This window comes from Carassius carassius, chromosome 50 (genome assembly GCF_963082965.1).
Source record: "Carassius carassius chromosome 50, fCarCar2.1, whole genome shotgun sequence".
Classification (NCBI taxonomy): Eukaryota; Metazoa; Chordata; class Actinopteri; order Cypriniformes; family Cyprinidae; genus Carassius; species Carassius carassius.
The window spans coordinates 18,240,978-18,257,035 of NC_081804.1; the positions used below are offsets into that span (position 1 = coordinate 18,240,978).

At 35.9% G+C, this 16,058-nt stretch overlaps 1 protein-coding gene across 1 annotated transcript in view; it reads right to left on the minus strand.

The window, feature by feature from the left end:
* Nucleotides 1-3,709: 3,709 nt before the first annotated feature.
* LOC132133660 (copine-8-like) overlaps nt 3,710-16,058 on the minus strand; it is a 53,245-nt gene continuing 40,896 nt past the window's right edge. Inside the window, exons 14-20 of the mRNA XM_059546554.1 lie at nt 13,796-13,842; nt 13,119-13,300; nt 9,293-9,420; nt 8,654-8,756; nt 6,643-6,700; nt 5,339-5,412; nt 3,710-3,944 (exon numbers count right to left, since the gene is read on the minus strand). Coding sequence (XP_059402537.1) covers nt 3,732-3,944; nt 5,339-5,412; nt 6,643-6,700; nt 8,654-8,756; nt 9,293-9,420; nt 13,119-13,300; nt 13,796-13,842 — 805 coding nt within the window. The 3' untranslated portion in view covers nt 3,710-3,731. The remainder of the gene's footprint in view (nt 3,945-5,338; nt 5,413-6,642; nt 6,701-8,653; nt 8,757-9,292; nt 9,421-13,118; nt 13,301-13,795; nt 13,843-16,058) is intronic.

Here is a 16,058-nt window from a genome sequence, read left to right on the forward strand (position 1 = left end):
AATCAACAAAAGTTACATAAAGCTATATAAAACATGTAGAAAATAATAGTCAATGTAGAGTGAAGCATTGTTTTAAGTTTACAAAACAATGAAACTCACAACAATGATGTAGGTCTGTGTATGAACAGAAGAGGGCAGTATAGGATCTTAATGAAATTAAGACATTTCAGTGGCAATATTATTAACATATTCCTTGTGTCAAGATAGGCCATTCCTGATTTGTTTCTCTCACAAGTTGCCTGTTGTTTTTTTCTTCTTCTTTTTTGTTTATTTTTTGTTCAACTAGCCTAATATTGGCAGATACACAGAAAAATGACCAAGCATCATCAAGTGTTTCATTTGAATGTTTATTTATAAAACCAGAAAGAGGGCATCATTTCATTAATAGTCATTATAATTATTACAGCATATGTTTTTTATTTATTTTTATTTGTTGTATTGATATTCAGAGTTCACCAAGTCTTTCTTTGGTTTGTCATAACAAACCATTCTCCATATGGAAACAATTATAAAATGTAACTTTGGTCAAAAGTTGTGCCTTTTTGTTTTGGATATTACATTGCAATTGGGTCTATATTGATAATTGGGTCCATCTTGGTAAATATAAACATTTTAAATAATTAAGTTCTTGCACTGATAAGTGCTACACTTGATTTACTTATGAGCGCATTTAACGCCAGAAAACACTGATTTAACAGCACCTGCATGCATCTCATTCATAAAATTCATTATTTTTGAGTAACTGCACAAGGAAAGTGTTTCAAAAAGAAATAAAAAATGCAACAAAAGAATATGGCCAATTTGGCATACCACAAATAAATACTCTATTAAGGCAAACTTCATTTCTAAAACAAACAATCTATGAAAGAAGTGCATTGCATTAAAAATTCTGCTCATGCAGACATGATGCAGGCAATATTAAACTGTGAATTCATATATAACAAAGATAAACAATAGCTGTGTTTATATGATACAGGACTTCTATTAGCCCACCTAAGTTTATCTTTAATTCTCACCAAAATGATCCAGGACTAAAATTCATGCTGTTCAGCCAGTGCTGTGCTAAAGCAAAAAATAAAATTAAACAAGCTACACCCAACTAACACAACCTCGAACCTTCTGAGGTGTAATGAGCAGGTGAACTGCTCCTAACTAAGCAAACTGGCTCCTATCACCACTTTCACAAATAAGGGTCATCACACCTGAGATTAAATGCACAATATCTGCTACTTGTAAACAATTCATTAGCCATGCAGACAAAGTACTTGGTTTTAAAACCAACAAGAAGTTCTATTGTTCATCTCAAGGTATTTAGCTGCACATTTCTCGTTCATGAATGATCATAGTCAATGTTCAAATAGTCTACAGAAGAGGTTCAGTTTGTGGTAAAGTGCAGTTCAATTAGACCATAAATGAGGAAAACTGCAGTGATAATGCCTGAACCCATATGGCAAAACTAGGGAAACAGCGTTTCCATCCCACACACGGTTACATTTTAATGCATGTTTTCGGCATGATTTATAGAGATAAAACAGCATAGATGCAGCATGAGTGGGTGTGAGTTTGACGTTGACACACTGTCATGTTAAATAAATGAAGTCTTAGCTCTGTGCCTGTGTTTGAGTTATTTTTTCCCAGGGCTGCTGGGGTCATGGCTCGCTCGTGTATTTTCTTGCTGAAATATGAAGAGTTTGGGGCAGGAGGAGCACATCTGAGCTCATGACACCGGCTGGAGCGATCTCAGGAGATACGTTAAGTGCTGCGATAGCCTTTTATTTTTGCTAAAGACAGTTTAACCAGGTGTTGCTGAGCACTGTTTGGCTGAGAACCAAAAAAATGTCTACATTTTATCTAATTTTGTTCTTGATGATCCATGTGATATTTTGAGGAAAATCATTTCACATGTGATGTCAGTTCCATCGTACCAATTCTAAATGAAATATACCATACAATCTTAGCCTGTGTTCTTTTACAAGTTGATTTTAAATATCTAATTTCTTTTAAAAATTAAAATGAATTTTTACCACTGGCTGACCTGCTCTTCTGTCAGATTAAACTATTTGATGAAAATGTACTCACTCTTAGGCCAGATGAGTTTGATGAATGTTTCTTTATCTGAACATTACATCCTCTGCAAGTGAATGGGTGCCGTCAGAATGAGAGTCCAAACAGCTGATAAAAACCACAAGTAATCCACACCACTCCAGTCAAACAACCGATGTCTTGTGAAGTGAAAAGCTGTATGTTTATAAGACACAAATCCATCAAGATGTGTTTAACTTCAAAACTCTTCTTGTTCCTTAAATGTTTTATCAGAGGTTTGGACTCTCATTCTGACGGCACCCATTCACTGCAGAGCATCCACTGGTGAGCAAGTGTACAATTATCCAAATCTGATGAAGAAACTAACTCATCTACATCTTGGATGCCGTGGAGGGTGAGGACCTAGCAGTTCTCGTTTTAGACTGTTTTTATTATTAACCATGTTTTTATGTTCTTAAAAATATTGATCTACACCTTTTCCAAATAAAACACCTTTTTTTCTGCATGCAGACTATTGATTACAATCGCAAACAAAACACGCTGTTTGTGTGGGTGGTGCATGCTTGAAAGCATATGCTACTTGTGTATGAGGCTACTTGTGTATCCATTTCTGTGCTTGGATATAGATATTGAGAGCAGCTACAGTTCGGTCTTTAAAGGAACGGTTCACCCAAGAAATGAATATCACGCAGGAAAAAGAATCTTTAGCACAAACTTAATGCTGCTCTTTTCCATTCAAGGAAAGTTAATGGTAACTAGAGTTGTCAATCTAATAAAAATCACAAAACTTCTTTTTTTCTTTTTTTTTTTCTTTTTTTGACAACTAATGAGAATTTATAGAGAACGTTCCCCGAGGGTTACGATTATTGTGAACGTTCTCTATACTTATTTCTATTTTATAACATTAAAGTCTGTTAAATGTATGTTTCTCTTTTCATAACCATAAACTACAGTTTACAGAATTTCTCCACGACTGACATTTGTGTAATACATCATTTAATTACATTTAGAATTGAAGATCACTGTCAAAACAGGTAATAATGATAGTTTATAAATCTGAATTATACGTGTTTTGAGGATGAGTAAATAATGACAGATATTTCATTTCAGGTGAACTGTTCCTTTAACTGAGAGTAAGGCTTTTAAATTTCAGTGCTGTGCTAATGCTGCTAAAGCTAAGCACAAATTCTTTACAGTTTGAGGCAGTCAAATGACCTGTATATGACCTGTATATGAAATACTGAAATAGTAAAATATTTTGAAAACCAAAATGAAAACCAAGGCCTCGCACAACAGCATGAAAGTTTCTCTAACGTTGGTACCAAGGGTGGATTATTCTAAAATCACACTCGCTCTATTTACAACGCCATGTAATAAAATGAGTCAATTTCATTGTTAAGCAGCTCAGAGTTTTCATGAGGTACAAATGATCAATTAGTAGAAAACGGTACAGTTGTAAACGTATGCAGAAGTTCGTCAGACATGAGAACAGGAGATGACGGTATGTGAGACAGAGACTGTGAAGTCATATTTCTGATGCTTGACTGACTGAAGAGGCCACTCGATACTTTAAAAGTGTCTGAAACACCTTCTGAAACCTCAGCGCGCCCAACGTCACCCTACATACTGAAGGACAGCGTTTCCCTCAGACAGGCCATGTGTGATCCTGAGAGAGGACGACGGATGGCTCAGATCTGCGTCTGCAGCGGCTGGACGGGGTGGACGAGTGTCGGTGGGGGTTTGGACGAGCTGGAGTGGGACGAGTGCTGGGCTTTGATGCCTCTGCTCCTCATGTACTGGAGGAACTGATCGGGGATTTCCGCAAGAACGTCTTTGGCTAGACGGGCCATGCTGAGGATGTGATTCCCTCTGCGATCGATGTAGTCTCGGAAAGGAACGAACTGAGGAGGAATCGGAGAGAGATTAAGGATAATTGGTCCTCTAGTTGGTAAAAATGAGTAGAACTCAAATTGAATTGAAACCACATTTGAATTATATTGTACATGTATAGTCTACTTCAAAACTTTACTTGCAGATAATATAATATTTATAATAAAAGGGCACTTAAGCATACGGACTTACACTTTCATGGCTGAATTTCTTAACAATTACTTTTTAATACAATGTTCACATTTAAATCATATTCTGTCATGTTTTAAAGATGTTTTGACTATGATTATGGATTATACCTCTAATGAACCGCCGAACTTTGAACCTCAGCCTTCGTGTGCCCATGCAGTTTTGTGACCGGTGTTATGTGATATTACATTTAAAGTTCATATTTTAAATGTGCTGAACTGCAACATCTCCATTACGAATGTGTAATTATAAGTATACTTAAATACATAGCATTCAAGTTTCAGAAAACTGTACATTTAACATTTTTGATTGCAATTAACATGCAATTAAGTGTCAAAATATATATATATATATTTTTTTTTTAATCTTTCATCCAGATGAATGAATTCTTAACACATGTAATGTTTAAAGAAATAGTTCAGCCAATAGTCAGGTGTAGATGAGTTTGTTTCTTCATCAGATTTGGAGAATAGTGTCATTTCATCAGTGTCTCATCAATGGATGCTCTGCAGTGAATGGGTGCCGTCAGACTTAGAGTCCAGACAGCTGATAAAAACATCACAATAATCCACACCACTCCAGTCCATCAGTTAACATCTGGAGAAATAAAAAGCTGAAACAAATCCATAATTAAGGCGTTTTAACTTCAAACCATCGAGTCCATAATCCATTATGATGCTTCCTCCAGGAAAAAAGTCCATCATTATCAATGTTTGTTTAGAACTGTTCTGGCTTGTAAAACGAACATGCAGGTTCAGCTTCAGGTTAATTGATGAACTGGAGTCATTACTTGTGGATTATTGTGATTGTTTACCAGCTGTTCTGACGGCACCCATTCACTGCAGAGGATCCATTGGTGAGCAAGTGATGTAATGCTACATTTCTCAAAATCTGATGAAGAAACAAACTCATCTGCACCTTGGATGGCCTGACATTTTCAGCAAATGTTCATTTAATTGTGAACTATTCCTATATTGCTATGTTGATGGTTATACCTTAAAAAATAGGATGATCATAAGCTAAACATTTATTTTCAGTTCTGCACACCTTTTCCCGTTTGCTTTTTATTACCACATAGTCACTGAGAGATGAGTCAAAATTATTGTCTGTGATCATCAATGATACAGACGCTGTAGACATTAGGTTGAAAATCGCCTAGAATATTGCTTTACTATTTCTGTTCAGGGATACTTGATATACAGGGCTGGAAACTCACCTGCACGATGTCTCTCTCCGCAAAGCGACCCCTGGATGATATCCTGACTTCATCTCCATCTAGTTCAATCATCTCTGTCAAATGGAAGTAAATGGCAGAGAAATAAAATGATCCTATGTTGCTTCCATTTGGCTCAGACTGTTATAGTCAAGTGTGCTATCATTGGATGTCATGAGTTCAGATACAGCCTTTAATGCAGCAGCTATGAAATGAGTTCAAAGAGCAAATCATGACTGCTGTGAGATAATGAGAACACAGGGAGCTGCATGTAAATGAGCTTTATCTTCATCAAAGGAAGAAAGTATTAACCTATATACAAGTTGTCAGCCCAGAAGAGACCAATGTTTACTTTTAAAAATGTGTAATATAAAAACACATTTTAAAGGAAGACTGGATTTTTCTTGGTCTTGTCAAACGAAACAGTATGAAGTACAATGCAGACATAAGAGCTGTTACTCAATTTAGTTTATCTACACTTATCAACGCATATTCTATATTCAGTACAGGCTCATAAAGTCATTTACAAAAAAATCTTAAAGGTACAGTCACAAATTTATTTAAACAAAAAAAGTGCTGGAAAAGAGTATGGAAACTTTGTTTGAAAACTTTGATGTTTATGTAAAATAAATTAAAATGAATGTTTAAAAATTATATTTTGAATATGGGTCTTTAAAACAAAAAACAATGGCAATGAATTAAGGAAAAATTCACTTTAGCATGAAGTCTTTATAAAAGATTCACTAAACAAACTTTACATTTAAAAAATAAAAACAAAATTGTAAAAAAAAAAAAAAAAAAAAAAAAAAAACCTTTGAGCACAGAAAAAGCATTAATGCAAATAAACCATATAATCATGTACAGTCATAAAGCAATTTGCTAAATGAATCACATTTTTGTTTACTCTCCAATTACATCATCTTGTGAAAAACTTCAATCTTTCGTAAATAATATCAACACTATCAGTGAGTGTAAATCATTCTCATTAAGTTCGATATTACCAACAAACAAAATATGCAATCTACAGCAGATGAGGCAGTGATGACAGCTGAAACGAAGTAACTGGATCACACTTTTCAGATGAAAGGAGAGGTACAGGGTTATTTAGGAAATCAACTGATAAGCCAATGGAAACATGAAAGCTCCTATAGCACATACACTACTAATGACGTTCTGGAGACTGATTGGTCTCACTGGAACATATGTGAACCAGGTTTCTTCTTTTGATCTGATCTGCTCTGCTGGATTGATATCATATCACACATCTCCACACATCATCAAAGACATACACATTTCTCTAATCTTACCATCAAACTCAGCTGGCCCGACCCCAACGATGATAATTGACATCGGAAGACTAGAGGCCTTCAACAGAAGGGAACAGTTCATTAAAACAAAACTCCCAAGAATACCCTCCTCATATAATTCAGTATTTGTGCAATGAAACATGCACAAAACAGACTTCTGATCGCAGTAATACAATACAACATCTTGCGTTCCAATCTATCTTGGAGACACATGAGGCACTTTTTCTCAAAAGTGAAATGACATGTGGCCAAGTGTGGTGACCCATACTTTTAATTAGTGATCTGCATTTATACCATCTTAAGTGCACACACACAGCAGTGAACACACACACACACACACCCGGAGCAGTGTTCATCATTTATGCTGCGTTGTCAATGGAGCAGTTGGGGGTTCGGTGCCTTGCTCAAGGGCACCTCAATCGTGGTATTGAAGGTGGAGAGAGAACTGTACATTCACCCCCATCCCCCACAATCCCTCGAGAAAGACTCAAACCTGAAACCTTTGGGTTACAAGTCTGACTCTCTAATCATTAGGCCATGACTTCCCCAAAAAGGGTGCGAACTGATTTCATTTTAAACATTTAAATGTCTGTGATCCCTGTAAAATGATGATAAAAAAAGGGCAAAAATGCAATATTTAGCAGTGTCCCGCATTTTATGTTCAACTCTGTTACCGCATGATTTCTGCCTATAAAAAAAAAGTGCATTCCATTCCAGAAAGTGACATCATTGCATTTTCAAACTTTTTGAAGAAATTGTGCTAAATGGATTTCTCAAGCTAAATCAGTCAAAACTGTTACCGAGTCATATAAATAAATAAATAAATAAATAATACTCTTGCCAATATTGTTTCCAGTCATATTTCATATTTTTCAAAAACTACAAAGATTCGGTCTCCGACTGAATGATGACTTAATTTTGGCTAAACACACAAATACTGTAAGAAAATGTTTCTTGCAATCCTGCCATGCATTCTGGACATTTTATTCAGCTTTTATGTTTATTTAAAGTTTGAACCTTAGTTCACAAAGTATTTAAGTATGTAAGCACCACAGGGTGGCTGCCATTGGTATGTGACTCTGAAATTTGAAATTTGAGGCCCATTCATTAGGCTAAGGTAACTTGTCCTGCTTGAGTGTAAACGGCTCAGCTATCTGCACACTGACACTGTATGAACAACTCCTGTCACAGCCTGCACAATATATCACATTTCAGCATCTCAGTTCACGTGCTTTAAAGGAAAGACAAAAGGATTCAGTTTGACCTTTTTTTTTCTTTTTGTCTATTTCTGTATTCTTCACCCACTTTATAATTGGGTTTAAGTTCTTTTCGTTTATTCAGCACATTCATTCACAGTCTAATTGTTCATCAAATAATCATGTCTTCTAGGCATTAGAATGATAAATGGCTATTGTTTACAAAGCAAACACACTTGGAGCCTTAAAATTAAGGTTCATTTTGTGCGTTTTCCAGTTTGATAAAGTTATTTTTAAGTACATCCTGTACATTTTAAACATTCTGTCAGGTAGATAATCAGATATGTCAGCACCATTGCCATGATTTTGTTGTAGACAACTGGTAATTGTTTTACCAAGAAGAATGTACAGTAGTTTCATCGCCTTGAGGAGAAGACTTGTAATGTCAAATGAATCTGTAAACCAATTTTCTACCACAAAATCATGGTAACAGGGCTGACATTTTAAGGTCACACCTTCAGACAAATAGTTGTGGAAAGAGGAATGATTTCTTAGTTTTATACACTTATGGAATAGTTCGTCAACTTAAAAAGGGGAAAATTATGACGATAACAGGGTTGACAACTGTGGGACAAAATGATGACTTGATGTCAAAATCTTGCTGTTTATAAACATAAAGTAACAGGCCTGCCACATAGTAAAACTGGTGTCAGCTATTCATTGTCACATTTTATAAATATGTATATAAGGGACACTTATCTTTTCTGTTTTTCCAAATGGTGTAAAGATTGCAGCGAACTGTGTTGTTTTCTTACGTTTACGATGGATTCTTTCGTCTGAGCCATGTCTGAGATGACCCCATCAGAGATGATGAGGAGGATGAAGTATTCGGAGCCATCCTTTACTAATGAAGCATATCTGCAAAGAAATAAGCTGATCAGTTCATGTGCTTGTTATGGACATAGGGACTGAATCCCAATTCAAAAAAACAATCCATCCTAGTGTCAGTAGGAACATCTAAAATAGTCAAAAGTTCCTTGATGATGTACTATTTTTGGTAGATTTTCCAAGTATGTCCCAACGCTTGCTTTTTGGGCTATAGCCTAAAATCAGTTTTCTAACGAAGTACCAGGATGCAAACATTACCAAAAAAATAAATAATAATAATTGTGTCTGACACTTTATTTATTCCTTCTCTTTCTAGGTTGTGCTTATTTGAACAATGTTTAAAATTTGGGATTACAAGCACATACTGTATCTATTTGCCTCTTTAAGAAGAATTATAATTTGCTGTGGATTAAAGCGTATGAAAAATGACTAAATGTAAACATAACATTGTAGTACACAATCTGTATTGTATAAAGCACTAGATAAATGAAGGTGACTAGTACTTAACATAACAAAATATGAAAAATGTAAGTATATAAGTATGTTTAAAATGTAATTGGCCTTACCTTGCTACATGATTAATGACAGGTGAGAAGTATGTTGGTCCATAGAGACGAACAGACTTCAGACTCTGATAATACGCCTCTAGAACGCCCTCTATCCCACTGCAGTATGGGTTTTCTGGGTTCCCGTTCTGTAAGTACACATATAAATGAACATATGTACATGTGATACACACATTCGCAATACAAGCATCACAAAGTACTGTACTGTGTTTAGGCTACGTACTATTGTGGAAAAGTGTACTTAATTGGACTGAACGTGCACTTGCAGTGTACATCAAATTGTAATATTATATTTTATATACTTTAACTTTTTTTAGACAGAATCTTTAAATCTGTACTTGCAGATAATATCATATTAACAAAAAAAATGTTACTTAAGTGTAAAGAGTACACTTTCATGGCTGTCTATTTACCTAAGTACACTTGGTAAAAATGTTCACTGTGAGTACATTTATTTTGATATGCTGACTACTATTCTAAAGCATATGTAAAGTAATATCATTTGAGCTCTAGTATTGTTCTGTTGTTGTAAATATTGTACTACATTGCATCTTCATCATTAAAAATTGCCATTACAAATATATTTAAATATGTCACATTAAAGTACATTGTAGTTCAGCATAAAAGCAAGCATATTCTCCAGTGCAGTGTAACCATAATTCAAAGACAATGGAAATAATTATGAAATTACACATAAAGATAGTCCTACGTAACTGGATCAAATAAAAAAAGAAAATTCACTTCAGCTAATTGCACTTAATATAAATCTAATCTATGATACATTTGAATTTAATAAATGCAATTAACATGCTAAATTCAGTTTGGAGTTTCCTTTAAAGTATATTAATTCTGTGAAAGGTTATCTTTTTCATGTTTGCACAAAAGTAGAACATATTTTTTTATGTTAAAATATTATTAAATAATATCCAACAGGATTTTAGTAATATAGTAAGTATTAATCTATACTACTACTAAATAGTAATTGTCTATACTGATATATAGATATTATAGATAGTATAATCAGACATGTTTACTGTGAGCAATCACTGTCATAGCAAAACAACAACAACAAGAATCAGCCATTAAAAGTTTGATCTGGCCATCTGAGCTCACATCCCAGAAGCTTTCTGTAGTAAGAGGTGTGTTTAAAGAGAGCTATGCACTCAAGTAAAGCTTTAATGCTCTGCTGAGTGCATATGAAGTCTCCCGCGTTCAGCCCTGAGGAGAAGTATGTGTGTGTGTGTGTGTGTGTGTGTTTTAGCTGTGTGTGGGCATCTGCAGCCACAGGCAGTGCATCTGTTTGGTCTAATAAGGATCTCACTGTATATGGGATTATGTGATAGATTCTCTGTGACCGTTTCGTGGGTGTGGAAGAGGGAAAAAAGACAGAAAAATAAATAAATAAACCAAATAAATGATGTCCTCTTTAGAAATGTGAGACAGCTGTGTGTAATCTCCATTTGCTAATGTCTATCAATCTTTTTCAATTTCCTTTATGAATGGTTTCATCCATATTTATCAGTTAGTCACCCCGCAGAGCCCTTATTTGGTTACCAGTGGGGTAGGTGTAGTTGTACGAAATCAAAACTGGAGCTTGTTGCCATTTAGTCCATGTTTGTTGGTTTTTAGGTCATTTATAAGCTAAAGTACTACTAAAGGTTAATAATATGATTTTTTAAATACATGTACACATTTAACATTTACAAACTCCTTCTTTAATTACAAAGGAAGAGGCTGGAATTTAAAGTATTTATATTATGCTTGTCAACGCCAAAACCAGCTAATTATAATGAGAGTAAAGAGTTTACTTTGTTTACAAAATTGGTAAATATAAATAGTGGAATACACTGAATAAGTCGATGACACACTGATTAACGTAAAAAGCATAGCTGGCGTAATGGATAATTTAGATTGGGTTTGTGTTCAATCGTTTTCCTTTCCAATATATGAATACCATTTATGGTATTTTGTGACAGCTCTCAGAAAGTTAAGACATAGAGACTATATGAATGTTGACCAAGAAAGCTTACTGGGTGTAGATGTAGATAACAGTTTGTCCAATGTAGTATGATGAGATGAAGGCTGAAATACACTATATGACTTAAGGGGGTCATATGACGTTTCTAAAAAGAGAATTATTTGGTGTATTTGGTGTAATGCAATGTGTTTATGCGGTTTAAGGTTAAAAGAAAAAAAAACATTATTTTCCAAATACTGTACATTATTGTTGCTCCTTTATGCCCTGCCTTTCTGAAACATGTCGATTTTTACAAAGCTCATCGGTCTAAATAGCAAGGTGTACGCTGATTGGCCAGCTATCCAGTTCATTGGGATTGGCCGAATTCCTCATGCATGTGATGGAAATGTTACACCCCTTAACATACGTTGATGCCGTGCATCCTAGCATGACAAGACAAAAACAATAAAATCCATTATAAACGAGGCATTTGTTGCATCCAGTGGGGACATAGTTATGGATTATGAGTACTTATATTGTCTTTTCACGCGTTGCGTAACATTCCGAGTAACTATTAACCATGTCTGCATTTATGATCGGAGATACAACAAACAACAAGTGCTATTCTACACTGCTCAAAACTCATGTTTAAATCATCAGTGGCAAATTCTTTAAATTTGCCCCACTTTATAGAAACAGACACCAGCATTGTTGGCTACTCTCCCAGGAAACAGTCCTTGTCCTCCGTAAAATGCGTTGCTCACATCTGAATATTTGGGTTGAACTGTTTCGGAACAGTGTTGTTAATACAACTTAACCACTGATTTCTAATTGTGTCTTCTTTTGAAAGGGCCAAATAAAGTAGCTTTGCTTTCACAACCAAATGAAACAACGATTTGGGAGGCATTATGCAAATCTTCCCACACAGTGACAGACATATGACGGCTTAAGAATGAGCTGTTTGGGGGTGGGGGGTTGACTCTTAACTTTTATAAAGAATATCTATTTGGATTTGAGACAACTTTACAGATCTTTATGAACCAAGAGCTTTGTAACACTCCAAAGAGAAAGGAAACATGGAAATTGCATCATATGACCCCTTTAAAATCTTCAAGGAATCATAGTCTGAAGTTAAAAATAAATTAATGCACATCATATACACTACTTGATAGGCTGACAGGGCAAAAATCTGGGCAAAAGTCATGTAGTGTATTCCATCCTTAAATTCAATGTTTGACTCCAAGACAACCACTGGTGCTGCACCAATATACCTAAATTCACAAGCTCAAAATTATACACCCTCCAGATGCCTTGTGGTGCCAACCCAAGAGGCACAAAATCACTCTCACGGATGTTTTACTGGACTGTTCCCAGCTGGTGAAACGACCTGTAATCTCAGTTCGAGCAGCTGAGACTTTGTCCATCTTCAAAAAATGTCTAAAAACACATTTACCTATTCTATTCTATTCTATTCTATTCTATTCTATTCTATTCTATTCTATTCTATTCTAATTTGCTCTAATATATATATATATATATATATATATATATATATATATATATATAAAAAACACCTTGCTATGTGTACTGTGCTAGACTAAGTGAGACTTGTCACAGCACTTGTTGTTCTCTTGTCGGTCTGATTGCTTCTATTGTTCTCCTCATTTATAAGTCACTTTGCATAAAAGTGTCAGCTAAATGATTAAATGTAACTGTAAATGACTAAGGCATAATCATTGTAAGACTGTCCATGTAACACTCTCACTGTCAAATAAATCAGAAGATCCTCAAACAAAAACATGCTATTTGAGAACTAATTGTTTTAATATAAAACAGTATAACAGCATAATCAAAACGAAGTGTCCTCACCAAGGGGAATTCATGAGATATGCGGCCATCGGGTGGCAGTTTTGCACCAAACCCCAGTGCAGGGAACAGCTTATCACTGTCATAGTCCTGAATAATCTCCCCCACGGCTCTGAGGGCCAGTGCATACGCATTCAGATGATACGGGCTCATGTAGTGTAGAGAGGTAGGCTGGGAAGGGTTGCCTGCCATAAATAAAGCACAAAATGAATGAATCAACAAAACAAATTTTGGGTCATTCTAATGAATTAGTTCAATTTGTGTAATGTGTGTACCCGTGAAAAACTACACGTTATTTGATAAATTATTTGTTTACCCTTCAACCCTGTTATGCTGTGCAGTTTTCCTCTTTAAAAATAATGATCTGTGCATTATCTTTAAAAGAGTATTTTGACCACATAGTCACACCCTTAAATTTGCTCTTTTCAGCTGAATAGTTCAACTCTGATATGGTTAAATAATCTATAATTTTGTATTAATTACTGTAAATAATGTAAATATATATAATATGTAATTATAATAATATAAAACTTTTAATTGAGTACAATTTTACAATTGTACTTTCTCAATACTTTTTATACCTCGGTTAGTTACAATAAATAATTATTAGTAAATGTTCACGTCACATGTAAATGATGATGTATCATTTGAAGAGCAGTGTTTCAGTAATGTAAGCTCACCATTTGATGCAGTAAAATCAATGGCCACTGTGAAGTTAATTTGAGTGCTGCAAGTGAACAAAGAAAAACAATGATGTGAGCACATTGTGAACATAAAATATATCATGTTTATTAAAGTGTATTAAAGCTGCTCAGTCAAATCCTCAGTGAGCTGACTGTGTCTCAGCTCAATTTAAACTGTTGGTAAAATTAAGAAGTTATTCCCTCAGAGCAGCTCTGTGTTTATCTAATATTCTCTCCGTAGCTTCCTGGATTTTCTGTCTGTTCAACAGAATGCATATAGAGAGATTAGCTAATTGTCTGTAAGAATGTTCCACAGTAGTCTTTTAGCAGATCCTTTCATTTATTACCTCGGATATTTCCCATGTTTGCTGGACTGTTTGAAGGCCAGATCATGTGCCTGGGGTCTCTGTGTCTCTCAGAATAGAGTGCTCTATTTATAACTCGGTTTATTACGGCATCATAATGCAGTGCGCTGTCTGTGAATATGTGTTTGTGACGTGGAGAGAAGGAGAGGGAAGGAAGATGGAATTATTCATGGATGGTGAGGCATAGCAATGTGTTTCAAGTCTCAATAGATGAGCTCAAGTATGTTCATGTGCATGGAAAACCCGGATGGCATCACACTTGCCAAAATATGCGAGGAACTGAAATCCATTTCCAAAACGATGCATCTATTTCCAGAATGATAACTATATATCATGCTTTCCACAGCAATAAATTGAAGTAATGTAACAGTGTAGCATACTACTGTTTAAAACATTCATTACTGACCACCACCCCACCAACTGCCTAGCAACCGTACCAATCCCCTAGCATCCACCCAAAACACCCTAGCGACTGCTGTGCACCCACATAGCAGTGCCCTAGCAACCACAGAAAATATCTTACCAACACCTTAGAAACTACCTAGAAACCCCCAAGAAAATGGCAAACCATAGTTTCCTTTATGTTAGTCAATTTCGATGTTGTGTCAAAGTTCTGAAACTAGTGGTCGCTCTTAGGAGGCCAAACACCTCTGAAAAGGCCAATAAAATTTGCATGCATGACTAAGCCCCGGACTTCCGGGCATATAAGGTGCCTGCATGCTTCAATTAGCTTTGTTCTTCGGAGCTGATGCTGTGTCTTTTGACAGCAGCAATCTCCTTTTACCTCTCGCCGTTGGATTATATGACATAATCAGCACACTCTGAAATACAGATAAGTGTAGAGAGATCCATTAAGTGTTTCGACAGCAATCTCTGAGAGTCTGTAAGAGCAAATTTCTCTAAATAAACAGACACTGAGGATTGTGTGTATAGCAATTGCATTCAATTCGTGTCGACGTATGTCTTCCTCGGATGGCCACAATTGCTGTCCTCCAGAGTTGTAGTCGAGTCACCAACTGTCGAGTCCGAGTCGAGTCTCGAGTCCCAGTGTTCGAGTCCGAGTCACCAAAGAAGAGTCCGAGTCGAGTCCAAGTCGAGGCACCATTACCAGAATTCGAGTCCGAGTCGAGTCTCGAGTCCCGTATTGGAAAAATGTTTACATTTTTTTTTGAGGAAACAAAAGCAACCAACTGAGTTGGTAGGCATTGAAGTCCATTATATGAAGAAAACATCCCGAAATGTTTTCCTTAAAAAACATAAGTTAAGAAAAAACGGCATGGATATCCTGGATGGCATTGGGAGGAGTAAATGAATTAGGAAATTTTCATTTTTGTGTGAACTAATCCTTTAACACTGTATTACAGAAATACACTCTGCACTGTATTTTAAAGATACTTAACACATAAAAATCAATACGATATGCTGAGAAAGAGAGAGAGAGAGATATAGTGAGTGTGTGTGTGTGTGTGAGAAAGAGAGAGCGTTTGTGTGTGAGTGAACGAGTGATTTAACGTGAGTGCGTTTGTATGTGTTCAAGTGAATGTGTGTGTGTGACAGCATGCGACTGGTCAGAAAGCAACGTGTAACGATAAGGGCCGTTCACATATCACGTCTTTTGCGCGCTCAAGTTCGTTATTTCCAATGTAGGCGTGCGGTATGCGCGCGCATAATGGAAGCGACGCGCTCGTTTTTTCCAGGCGTGTCCACACCGCATCGAGTTTTTTTATAACATTTTTAGTCAAAAACAATGTGATGAATGCTCAAGTCCGATTTTATATATCCTCGAGTCTGAGTCCAAGTACGAGTCATCAGTCTGCGAGTCCAAGTCGATTCACAAGTCCAGAGAATGGAGTGTCGAGTTGGACTCGGGTCCAAAGAATAGTGACTCGAGTCGG